General features: G+C 47.2%; 1 protein-coding gene across 4 annotated transcripts in view; it reads left to right on the top strand.

Moving 5' to 3' along the window:
• Positions 1-12,380, top strand: part of LOC142469992 (serine/threonine-protein kinase Nek11-like) — a 197,825-nt gene that overhangs the window by 168,566 nt on the left and 16,879 nt on the right. For all 4 annotated transcript variants that reach the window (XM_075576824.1, XM_075576822.1, XM_075576821.1 and 1 more), the window contains one exon: positions 2,872-2,920. In XM_075576824.1, the coding sequence (XP_075432939.1) occupies positions 2,872-2,920 (49 nt within the window). The remainder of the gene's footprint in view (positions 1-2,871; positions 2,921-12,380) is intronic.

Here is a 12,380-nt window from a genome sequence, read left to right as displayed (position 1 = left end):
CCGCCGCCACCGCACACCATCTCCCCCCCCCCCCCCCGCCTGTCTCTATTACACCCACAGGTAGGCATAGAGCAGGAGGGAGAGAGATGATGATGAGGAGGGGGAGAGCTGAGGATGGTGATGATGAGGAGGGGGAGAGATTAGGAGGAGGGGGAGATATGAGGAGAAGACATGAGGGGGAAGAGGAGATGATGAGGGGAAGGGGGAGAAATGATGGGGCAGCGGAGAGATGAGGGGGAGAGATAATGAGCAGGAGCAGGGAGAGAGATAATTAGGAGGGGGAGAGATGATTATGATGGGGAGTGGGAGAGATGATGAGGAGGAGGGGTGGGGAGAGACGAGGAAGCATGATAAGAGGAGATGAGGAGGGTGAGGGAGAAAAAAATTGCAGTCAGCATTAATATTAATGGGGCCCAGGAAGAATTTTTGCCCGGGGACCCGTGCATGTCTAGCTACGCCACTGGGTGCATGACATGTACACGGTGCCTAAGGGGTTAACATTTAGGAGCACTATATGTGCCACAGTATAGTTAAAACTGGTTAAAAACCATGAGTGGTCTAGTAAATATAGGGGGGGGGGAAATCTGGAAAAAGACGAGTATAATAAGTATAATATTGGTAGTGCAGGACCTGCTGAGAGGGTGACCGTGACGTGACCGTGACGTGGTTGCAGCTTGACACGTCTTGGCCAAAGGATTGAACTAAAAGACTTATGCTCATGAGAAGAAAATATATAGAGAGAACACATAGTAATGTACTAAATAATTTGTCCTATTGGATGTAGCATTGTGCGCCTCTGTTTATTGTCATATACTTGAGGTCACTTTCCAAGTGGTACTCCAATGGACACAGATAAATAAATATATATATATGTGTGTGTATATATATATATGATAGATAGATAGATAGATAGATAGATAGATAGATAGATAGATAGATAGTTAGATAGTATATATAATCTTGTGGGTCTGGGTTTTGCTCTTGGTAAGATTGTGTATGTCTAATGCTCTATAATACACCGACATGCTTTATAATAACATACATTGTTATATAATGGGACAGTCATACTCTGAACTACAGTGATACATTATCCATAATACACCGACACCTACAGGCATACTCAATAAATCAGTGATATAACACACTGATATACTTTATAATGTACAGTATGTTACATAGTCTGACAGTGATTCACAATATTACACTGATACACCATATTAAAGTAGTGTTACATATTACAGTGATACACAGTATTACAGTGATACACAATATTAAAGTAGTATTACATATTCCAGTGATACACAATATTAGTGATACACAATATTAAAGTAGTATTAAATATTACAGTTATACACAATATTACAGTGATACACAATATTACAGTGATACACAATATTACAGTGATACACAATATTACTGTAATACACAATATTACAGTAATACACAATATTAAAGTAGTATTAAATATTACAGTGATACACAATATTAAAGTAGTATTAAATATTACAGTTATACACAATATTACAGTGATACACAATATTACTGTAATACACAATATTACAGTGATACACAATATTAAAGTAGTATTAAATATTACAGTGATACACAATTTTACAGGGATACACAATATTACAGTGATACACAATAGTATTAAATATTACAGTGATACACAATATTACAGTGATACACAATATTAAAGTAGTATTAAATATTACAGTGATACACAATATTACAGTGATACACAATATTAAAGTAGTATTAAATATTACAGTGATACACAATATTAAAGTAGTATTAAATATTACAGTGATACACAATATTACAGTGATACACAATATTAAAGTAGTATTAAATATTACAGTGATACACAATATTAAAGTAGTATTAAATATTACAGTGATACACAATATTACAGTGATACACAATATTAAAGTAGTATTAAATATTACAGTGATACACAATATTACAGTGATACACAATATTAAAGTAGTAAAGTAGTATTAAATATTACAGTGATACACAATATTACAGTGATACACAATATTACAGTGATACACAATATTAAAGTAGTATTAAATATTACAGTGATACACAATATTACAGTGATACACAATATTAAAGTAGTATTAAATATTACAGTGATACACAATATTACAGTGATACACAATATTAAAGTAGTATTAAATATTACAGTGATACACAATATTACAGTGATACACAATATTACAGTGATGCACAAGATTAAAGTAGTATTAAATATTACAGTAATACACAATATTACAGTGATACACAATATTAAAGTAGTATTAAAAATTACAGTGATACACAATATTACAGTGATACACAATATTAAAGTAGTATTAAATATTACAGTGATACACAATATTACAGTGATACACAATATTAAAGTAGTATTAAATATTACAGTGATACACAATATTACAGGGATACACAATATTACAGGGATACACAATATTGCAGGGATACACAATATTACAGGGATACACAATATTAAAGTAGTATTAAATATTACAGTGATACACAATATTACAGGGATACACAATATTACAGTGATACACAATATTACAGTAGCTTTCTGGAGCTGCCAGTCTGCTGGAGTTCAGGTCTCCCACGTTAAAGGGCCTTAACTACTGTACATGGTACATGCTCCCACCTTAACACCTGTCCTATTGCCTTTGTGGTATTACAAATGCTTCTCTAACAATAAATGTGTTAAACATCCCCCAAAAGCCCATACTTGTGCCATATCTGGTGGGGAGGGGGGGGGGGGTAGATAAAGTTCCTTCCAATTGGGCAAAGTGCAGACCCCCTGAGAGGATCCCCTTTAATGCTGTGCTATCTCTCCCATAGGACCCGTGGCAGGAGGATACGCTGCACCTGGCCACAGGCTTTGAGACAGGTGAGATGTGTCCAGGAGTGGACCCCTGGCGGGCAAAGGGTTACTGATACACAGAAACCTGCACACGCAGGGCCATGTCTACAAAGTGGGGCAAAGCTATTAAACACCATGCAGGCCAGTAACAGTGAGCGGGCCACGGGCGTGATATGGGGCTTAGCACTGCTTAATAAATATAGCCCTCTGTGTCAGACTGAGGGGCCATGCGTGGGATCCATAGTGAAGTAGCAGAGCGTGCTGCCGGTAGCAGGACATGTTAGTGTGATAGTGCAGTGGAATAGCAGAGCGGCTGCAGGTTGCAGGACATGTTAGTGTGATAGTGCTGTGGAATAGCAGAGCGGGCTGCAGGACATGTTAGTGTGATAGTGCTGTGGTATAGCAGAGCGGGCTGCAGTTTGTAGGACATGTTAGTGTGATAGTGCTGTGGTATAGCAGAGCGGCTGCAGGTTGCAGGACATGTTAGTGTGATAGTGCTGTGGAATAGCAAAGCGGCTGCAGGTTGCAGGACATGTTAGTGTGATAGTGCTGTGGAATAGCAGAGCGGCTGCAGGTTGCAGTACATGTTACTGTGATAGTGCTGTGGAATAGCAGAGCGTGCTGCAGGCTGCAGGGCATGTTAGTGTGATAGTGCTGTGGAATAGCAGAGCGGGCTGCAGGACATGTTAGTGTGATAGTGCTGTGGTATAGCAGAGCGGGCTGCAGTTTGTAGGACATGTTAGTGTGATAGTGCTGTGGTATAGCAGAGCGGCTGCAGGTTGCAGGACATGTTAGTGTGATAGTGCTGTGGAATAGCAGAGCGGGCTGCAGGTTGCAGGACATGTTACTGTGATAGTGCTGTGGAATAGCAGAGCGTGCTGCAGGCTGCAGGGCATGTTAGTGTGATAGTGCTGTGGAATAGCAGAAGCGGGCTGCAGGTTGCAGGACATGTTAGTGTGATAGTGCTGTGGAATAGCAGAGCGGGCTGCAGGTTGCAGGACATGTTACTGTGATAGTGCTGTGGAATAGCAGAGCGGACTGCAGGTTGCAGGACATGTTAGTCTGATAGTGCTGTGGAATAGCAGAGCGGGCTGCAGTTTGTAGGACATGTTAGTGTGATAGTGCTGTGGTATAGCAGAGCGGGCTGCAGGTTGCAGGACATGTTAGTGTGATAGTGCTGTGGAATAGCAGAGCGGGCTGCAGTTTGTAGGCCATGTTAGTGTGATAGTGCTGTGGAATAGCAGAGCGGGCTGCAGGTTTCAGGACATGTTAGTGTGATAGTGCTGTGGAATAGCAGAGCGGGCTGCAGGTTGCAGGACATGTTAGTGTGATAGTGCTGTGGAATAGCAGAGCGGGCTGCAGGTTTCAGGACATGTTAGTGTGATAGTGCTGTGGAATAGCAGAGTGGCTGCAGGTTGCAGGACATGTTAGTGTGATAGTGCTGTGGAATAGCAAAGCGGCTGCAGGTTGCAGGACATGTTAGTGTGATAGTGCTGTGGAATAGCAGTGCGGGCTGCAGGACATGTTAGTGTGATAGTGCTGTGGAATAGCAAAGCGGCTGCAGGTTGCAGGACATGTTAGTGTGATAGTGCTGTGGAATAGCAGAGCGGGCTGCAGGTTGCAGGACATGTTAGTGTGATAGTGCTGTGGAATAGCAGAGCGGGCTGCAGGTTGCAGGACATGTTACTGTGATAGTGCTGTGGAATAGCAGAGCGGGCTGCAGGTTTCAGGACATGTTAGTGTGATAGTGCTGTGGAATAGCAGAGCGGGCTGCAGGTTGCAGGACATGTTAGTGTGATAGTGCTGTGGAATAGCAGAGCGGGCTGCAGGTTGCAGGACATGTTAGTGTGATAGTGCTGTGGAATAGCAATGCGGGCTGCAGGTTGCAGGACATGTTAGTGTGATAGTGCTGTGGAATAGCAGAGCGGGCTGCAGGTTTCAGGACATGTTAGTGTGATAGTGCTGTGGAATAGCAGAGCGGGCTGCAGGTTGCAGGACATGTTACTGTGATAGTGCTGTGGAATAGCAGAGCGGGCTGCAGGTTTCAGGACATGTTAGTGTGATAGTGCTGTGGAATAGGAGAGCGTGCTGCAGGTTGCAGGACATGTTACTGTGATAGTGCTGTGGAATAGCAGAGCGGGCTGCAGGGTGCAGGACATGTTAGTGGAATAGCAGAGCGTGCTGCAGGTTGCAGGAGCATGTTGGTGTGATAGTGCTGTGGAATTTTAGAGCGGGCTGCAGGTTGCAGGACATGTTAGTGTGATAGTGTTGTGGTATAGCAGAGCGGGCTGCAGTTTGTAGGACATGTTAGTGTGATAGTGCTGTGGAATAGCAGAGCGTGCTGCAGGTTGCAGGACATGTTAGTGTGATAGTGCTGTGGAATAGCAGAGCGGGATGCAGGTTGCAGGACATGTTAGTGTGATAGTGCTGTGGAATAGCAGAGCAGGCTGCAGGTTGCAGGACATGTTACTGTGATAGTGCTGTGGAATAGCAGAGCGGCTGCAGGTTGCAGAACATGTTAGTGTGATAGTGCTGTGGTATAGCAGAGCGGGCTGCAGGACATGTTAGTGTGATAGTGCTGTGGTATAGCAGAGCGGGCTGCAGGCTGCAGGACATGTTAGTGTGATAGTGCTGTGGAATAGGAGAGCGGGCTGCAGGTTGCAGGACATGTTAGTGTGATAGTGCTGTGGAATAGCAGAGCGTGCTGCAGGTTGCAGGACATGTTAGTGTGATAGTGCTGTGGAATAGCAGAGCGGGCTGCAGGTTGCAGGTCATGTTAGTGTGATAGTGCTGTGGAATAGCAGAGCGGGCTGCAGGTTGCAGGACATGTTAGTGTGATAGTGCTGTGGAATAGCAGAGCGGGCTGCAGGTTGCTGGAGCATGTTAGTGTGATAGTGCTGTGGAATAGTAGAGCGGGCTGCAGGTTGCAGGACATGTTACTGTGATAGTGCTGTGGTATAGCAGAGTGGGCTGCAGGTTGCAGGTCATGTTAGTGTGATAGTGCTGTGGAATAGCAGAGCGGGCTGCAGGTTGCAGGACATGTTAGTGTGATAGTGCTGTGGAATAGCAGAGTGTGCTGCAGGCTGCAGGACATGTTAGTGTGATAGTGCTGTGGAATTTTAGAGCGGGCTGCAGGTTGCAGGACATGTTAGTGTGATAGTGCTGTGGAATAGCAGAGTGTGCTGCAGGCTGCAGGACATGTTAGTGTGATAGTGCTGTGGAATTTTAGAGCGGGCTGCAGGTTGCAGGACATGTTACTGTGATAGTGCTGTGGAATAGCAGAGCGGCTGCAGGTTGCAGAACATGTTAGTGTGATAGTGCTGTGGAATAGCAGAGCGGCTGCAGGTTGCAGAACATGTTAGTGTGATAGTGCTGTGGTATAGCAGAGCGGGCTGCAGGTTGCAGGACATGTTAGTGTGATAGTGCTGTGGTATAGCAGAGCGGGCTGCAGTTTGTAGGACATGTTAGTGTGATAGTGCTGTGGAATAGCAGAGCGTGCTGCAGGTTGCAGGACATGTTAGTGTGATAGTGCTGTGGAATAGCAAAGCGGCTGCAGGTTGCAGAACATGTTAGTGTGATAGTGCTGTGGAATAGCAGAGCGGGCTGCAGGACATGTTAGTGTGATAGTGCTGTGGAATAGCAGAGCAGGCTGCAGGTTGCAGGACATGTTAGTGTGATAGTGCTGTGGAATAGCAGAGCGGGCTGCAGGTTGCAGGACATGTTACTGTGATAGTGCTGTGGAATAGCAGAGCGTGCTGCAGGCTGCAGGGCATGTTAGTGTGATAGTGCTGTGGAATAGCAGAGCGGGCTGCAGGTTGCAGGACATGTTAGTGTGATAGTGCTGTGGAATAGCAGAGCGGGCTGCAGGTTGCAGGGCATGTTAGTGTGATAGTGCTGTGGAATAGCAGAAGCGGGCTGCAGGTTGCAGGACATGTTAGTGTGATAGTGCTGTGGAATAGCAGAGCGGGCTGCAGGTTGCAGGACATGTTACTGTGATAGTGCTGTGGAATAGCAGAGCGGACTGCAGGTTGCAGGACATGTTAGTGTGATAGTGCTGTGGAATAGCAGAGCGGGCTGCAGTTTGTAGGACATGTTAGTGTGATAGTGCTGTGGTATAGCAGAGCGGGCTGCAGGTTGCAGGACATGTTAGTGTGATAGTGCTGTGGAATAGCAGAGCGGGCTGCAGTTTGTAGGACATGTTAGTGTGATAGTGCTGTGGAATAGCAGAGCGGGCTGCAGGTTTCAGGACATGTTAGTGTGATAGTGCTGTGGAATAGCAGAGCGGGCTGCAGGTTTCAGGACATGTTAGTGTGATAGTGCTGTGGAATAGCAGAGTGGCTGCAGGTTGCAGGACATGTTAGTGTGATAGTGCTGTGGAATAGCAGTGCGGGCTGCAGGACATGTTAGTGTGATAGTGCTGTGGAATAGCAGAGCGGGCTGCAGGACATGTTAGTGTGATAGTGCTGTGGAATAGCAAAGCGGCTGCAGGTTGCAGGACATGTTAGTGTGATAGTGCTGTGGAATAGCAGTGCGGGCTGCAGGACATGTTAGTGTGATAGTGCTGTGGAATAGCAGAGCAGGCTGCAGGACATGTTAGTGTGATAGTGCTGTGGAATAGCAAAGCGGCTGCAGGTTGCAGGACATGTTAGTGTGATAGTGCTGTGGAATAGCAGAGCGTGCTGCAGGTTTCAGGACATGTTAGTGTGATAGTGCTGTGGAATAGCAGAGCGGGCTGCAGGTTGCAGGACATGTTAGTGTGATAGTGCTGTGGAATAGCAGAGCGGGCTGCAGGTTGCAGGACATGTTACTGTGATAGTGCTGTGGAATAGCAGAGCGGGCTGCAGGTTTCAGGACATGTTAGTGTGATAGTGCTGTGGAATAGCAGAGCGGGCTGCAGGTCGCAGTACATGTTAGTGTGATAGTGCTGTGGAATAGCAAAGTGGCTGCAGGTTGCAGGACATGTTAGTGTGATAGTGCTGTGGAATAGCAGAGCGTGCTGCAGGTTTCAGGACATGTTAGTGTGATAGTGCTGTGGAATAGCAGAGCGGGCTGCAGGTTGCAGGACATGTTAGTGTGATAGTGCTGTGGAATAGCAGAGCGGGCTGCAGGTTGCAGGACATGTTAGTGTGATAGTGCTGTGGAATAGCAATGCGGGCTGCAGGTTGCAGGACATGTTAGTGTGATAGTGCTGTGGAATAGCAGAGCGGGCTGCAGGTTTCAGGACATGTTAGTGTGATAGTGCTGTGGAATAGCAGAGCGGGCTGCAGGTTGCAGGACATGTTACTGTGATAGTGCTGTGGAATAGCAGAGCGGGCTGCAGGTTGCAGGACATGTTACTGTGATAGTGCTGTGGAATAGCAGAGCGGGCTGCAGGTTTCAGGACATGTTAGTGTGATAGTGCTGTGGAATAGCAGAGCGGCTGCAGGTTGCAGGACATGTTACTGTGATAGTGCTGTGGAATAGCAGAGCGGGCTGCAGGGTGCAGGACATGTTAGTGGAATAGCAGAGCGTGCTGCAGGTTGCAGGAGCATGTTAGTGTGATAGTGCTGTGGAATTTTAGAGCGGGCTGCAGGTTGCAGGACATGTTAGTGTGATAGTGCTGTGGTATAGCAGAGCGGGCTGCAGTTTGTAGGACATGTTAGTGTGATAGTGCTGTGGAATAGCAGAGCGGGATGCAGGTTGCAGGACATGTTAGTGTGATAGTGCTGTGGAATAGCAGAGCGGGCTGCAGGTTGCAGAGCATGTTAGTGTGATAGTGCTGTGGTATAGCAGAGCGGGCTGCAGGACATGTTAGTGTGATAGTGCTGTGGTATAGCAGAGCGGGCTGCAGTTTGTAGGACATGTTAGTGTGATAGTGCTGTGGTATAGCAGAGCGGGCTGCAGTTTGTAGGACATGTTAGTGTGATAGTGCTGTGGAATAGCAGAGCGGGATGCAGGTTGCAGGACATGTTACTGTGATAGTGCTGTGGAATAGCAGAGCGGCTGCAGGTTGCAGAACATGTTAGTGTGATAGTGCTGTGGTATAGCAGAGCGGGCTGCAGGACATGTTAGTGTGATAGTGCTGTGGTATAGCAGAGCGGGCTGCAGTTTGTAGGACATGTTAGTGTGATAGTGCTGTGGTATAGCAGAGCGGGCTGCAGGCTGCAGGACATGTTAGTGTGATAGTGCTGTGGAATAGGAGAGCGGGCTGCAGGTTGCAGGACATGTTAGTGTGATAGTGCTGTGGAATAGCAGAGCGTGCTGCAGGTTGCAGGACATGTTAGTGTGATAGTGCTGTGGAATAGCAGAGCGGGCTGCAGGTTGCAGGTCATGTTAGTGTGATAGTGCTGTGGAATAGCAGAGCGGGCTGCAGGTTGCAGGACATGTTAGTGTGATAGTGCTGTGGAATAGCAGAGCGGGCTGCAGGTTGCTGGAGCATGTTAGTGTGATAGTGCTGTGGAATAGTAGAGCGGGCTGCAGGTTGCAGGACATGTTACTGTGATAGTGCTGTGGTATAGCAGAGCGGGCTGCAGGTTGCAGGTCATGTTAGTGTGATAGTGCTGTGGAATAGGAGAGCGTGCTGCAGGTTGCAGGACATGTTAGTGTGATAGTGCTGTGGTATAGCAGAGCGGGCTGCAGGTTGCAGGTCATGTTAGTGTGATAGTGCTGTGGAATAGGAGAGCGTGCTGCAGGTTGCAGGACATGTTAGTGTGATAGTGCTGTGGTATAGCAGAGCGGGCTGCAGGTTGCAGGAGCATGTTAGTGTGATAGTGCTGTGGAATTTTAGAGCGGGCTGCAGGTTGCAGGACATGTTACTGTGATAGTGCTGTGGAATAGCAGAGCGGGCTGCAGGTTGCAGGAGCATATTACTGTGATAGTGCTGTGGAATAGCAGAGCGGGCTGCAGGTTGCAGGACATGTTAGTGTGATAGTGCTGTGGAATAGCAGAGCGGGCTGCAGGTTGCAGGAGCATATTACTGTGATAGTGCTGTGGAATAGCAGAGCGGGCTGCAGGTTGCAGGACATGTTAGTGTGATAGTGCTGTGGAATAGCAGTGCGGGCTGCAGGTTGCAGGACATGTTAGTGTGATAGTGCTGTGGAATAGCAGAGCGGGCTGCAGGTTGCAGGAGCATATTACTGTGATAGTGCTGTGGAATAGCAGAGCGGGCTGCAGGTTGTAGGACATGTTAGTGTGATAGTGCTGTGGAATAGCAGAGTGGGCTGCAGGTTGCAGGACATGTTAGTGTGATAGTCCTGTGGAATAGCAGAGCGGGCTGCAGGTTGCAGGAGCATATTACTGTGATAGTGCTGTGGAATAGCAGAGCGGGCTGCAGGTTGTAGGACATGTTAGTGTGATAGTGCTGTGGAATAGCAGAGTGGGCTGCAGGTTGCAGGACATGTTAGTGTGATAGTCCTGTGGAATAGCAGAGCGGGCTGCAGGTTGCAGGAGCATATTACTGTGATAGTGCTGTGGAATAGCAGAGCGGGCTGCAGGTCGCAGTACATGTTAGTGTGATAGTGCTGTGGAATAGCAGAGCGGGCTGCAGGTTGCAGGACATGTTCGTGTGATAGTGCTGTGGAATAGCAGAGCGTGCTGCAGGTTGCAGGACATGTTAGTGTGATAGTGCTGTGGAATAGCAGTGCGGGCTGCAGGTTGCAGGACATGTTACTGTGATAGTGCTGTGGAATAGCAGAGCGGGCTGCAGGTTGCAGGACATGTTAGTGTGATAGTGCTGTGGAATAGCAGAGCGGGCTGCAGGTTGCAGGACATGTTACTGTGATAGTGCTGTGGAATAGCAGAGCGGGCTGCAGGTTGCAGGACATGTTACTGTGATAGTGCTGTGGAATAGCAGAGCGGGCTGCAGGTTGCAGGACATGTTAGTGTGATAGTGCTGTGGTATAGCAGAGCGGGCTGCAGGTTGCAGGACATGTTACTGTGATAGTGCTGTGGTATAGCAGAGCGGGCTGCAGGGTGCAGAAGGATTTGTGCTTTGCTTGTGTCTGACAGCAGCGATTAATGTAACCCGCAGGAATAGCTTAATAATGTGTTCTGTAACTAGCAGAGAGGTGAACAAAGGCAGCCAGACCGCTACCTCTGCAACTCCACGTGTGCCAGGGAATGTCACCAGAGCTAGGCTCGTGTGTTGTGACTGTCTCCGGAGTTAATTAGAAGCTGTGCTAATATGAAAACCATTACCAATTAACGATCATTGCACAAGGTCATATTATTCCTATATGGCAGGAGTAGCCGCGCTACAGGGCAATGTGCTGCCGGCATCTATAGGGTTAAAAGCAATCGCAGGCAGATGAACAGCTCTCAGTGGCTCCCATGCGCTGGTCAGCCACTCCCATGCGCTGGTCAGTCGCTCCCATGCGCTGGTCAGCCACTCCCATGCGCTGGTCAGCCGCTATCATGCGCTGGTCAGCCGCTCCCATGCGCTGGTCAACAGATCCCATATGCTGGTCAGCTGCTCCCATGCGCTGGTCAGCCACTCCCATGCGTTGGTCAACCGCTCCCATGTGCTGGTCAGCTATTCGCATGCGCTAGTCAGCCGCCCCCATGCGCTGGTCGGTCACTCTCCATGCGCTGGTCGGTCACTCTCATGCGCTGGTCAGCCGCTCCCATGCGCTGGTCAGTCTCCCATGCGCTGGTCAGTCTCCCATGCGCTGGTCAGTCTCCCATGCAGGGGTTCTGTACACTGCATCTGATCTCAGACACGCTATTAGAGAGGGTTGGGGCTCCTTACAATGCATCTGATCTCAGACGCGCTATTAGAGAGGGTTGGGGTTCCCCACAATGCATCTGATCTCAGAAACACTATTAGAGAGGGTTGGGGTTATTACAATCATAGGGTTCCTTAACGAAAAAAAGGTTAAAAAAAAACACTGCTATACACACTATAAAAGTGTTAGATAATTAATTTGAAATGTGATTGTTTTCAAACTAATTATCTAACACTTTTGTAGCGTGTATAGCTTTCTCTTTGCATATATTCTGTTTCTCTGTCCACGTGCTGTGACTGTATGTAGACATACTCCAACACTTTGATTATCTGCCCTGTATCATTTAAACGTATAAGTTGAGCATTTAAAAACCAACTGGAGGGTTATGTTGTGATCTTGATGGGTTGGGGACCACACAACATGTCCTATGCTTTGCTTGGGGAGTTATTCAATCCCATCTATTAGCTGTAGTGTTGTCTGAGCACTAATATTGTATCCATGACCTTAAACAGGTCAACACTGAAACTACTAAACACCCTACACAAGAAGCGATGGAAATAGCTTCTAGCAGATCATGAAATGGGAAGTGATGGTGCAGTGTCTCTTCCCCTGGGAGTCACATGTTGTGATGGAGAGAAACAGAGGCCTGGCGGAAATACTTATTATTAGCATTTTTTTAAAATATAACTTGCCAACATGTTCTGTAGCGCGGTACAATAAGTCGGAGGCAGAAAACAATAAAATAACAAAGAGCAGCGTACATTGTTACAGCAGGTAAGGAGGGA

The sequence above is a fragment of the Ascaphus truei genome, chromosome 19 (genome assembly GCF_040206685.1).
Source record: "Ascaphus truei isolate aAscTru1 chromosome 19, aAscTru1.hap1, whole genome shotgun sequence".
NCBI classification, from domain to species: Eukaryota; Metazoa; Chordata; class Amphibia; order Anura; family Ascaphidae; genus Ascaphus; species Ascaphus truei.
The sequence above is the reverse complement of the archived record's forward strand: the minus strand, read 5'-3'. Positions and strand labels throughout refer to the sequence as shown.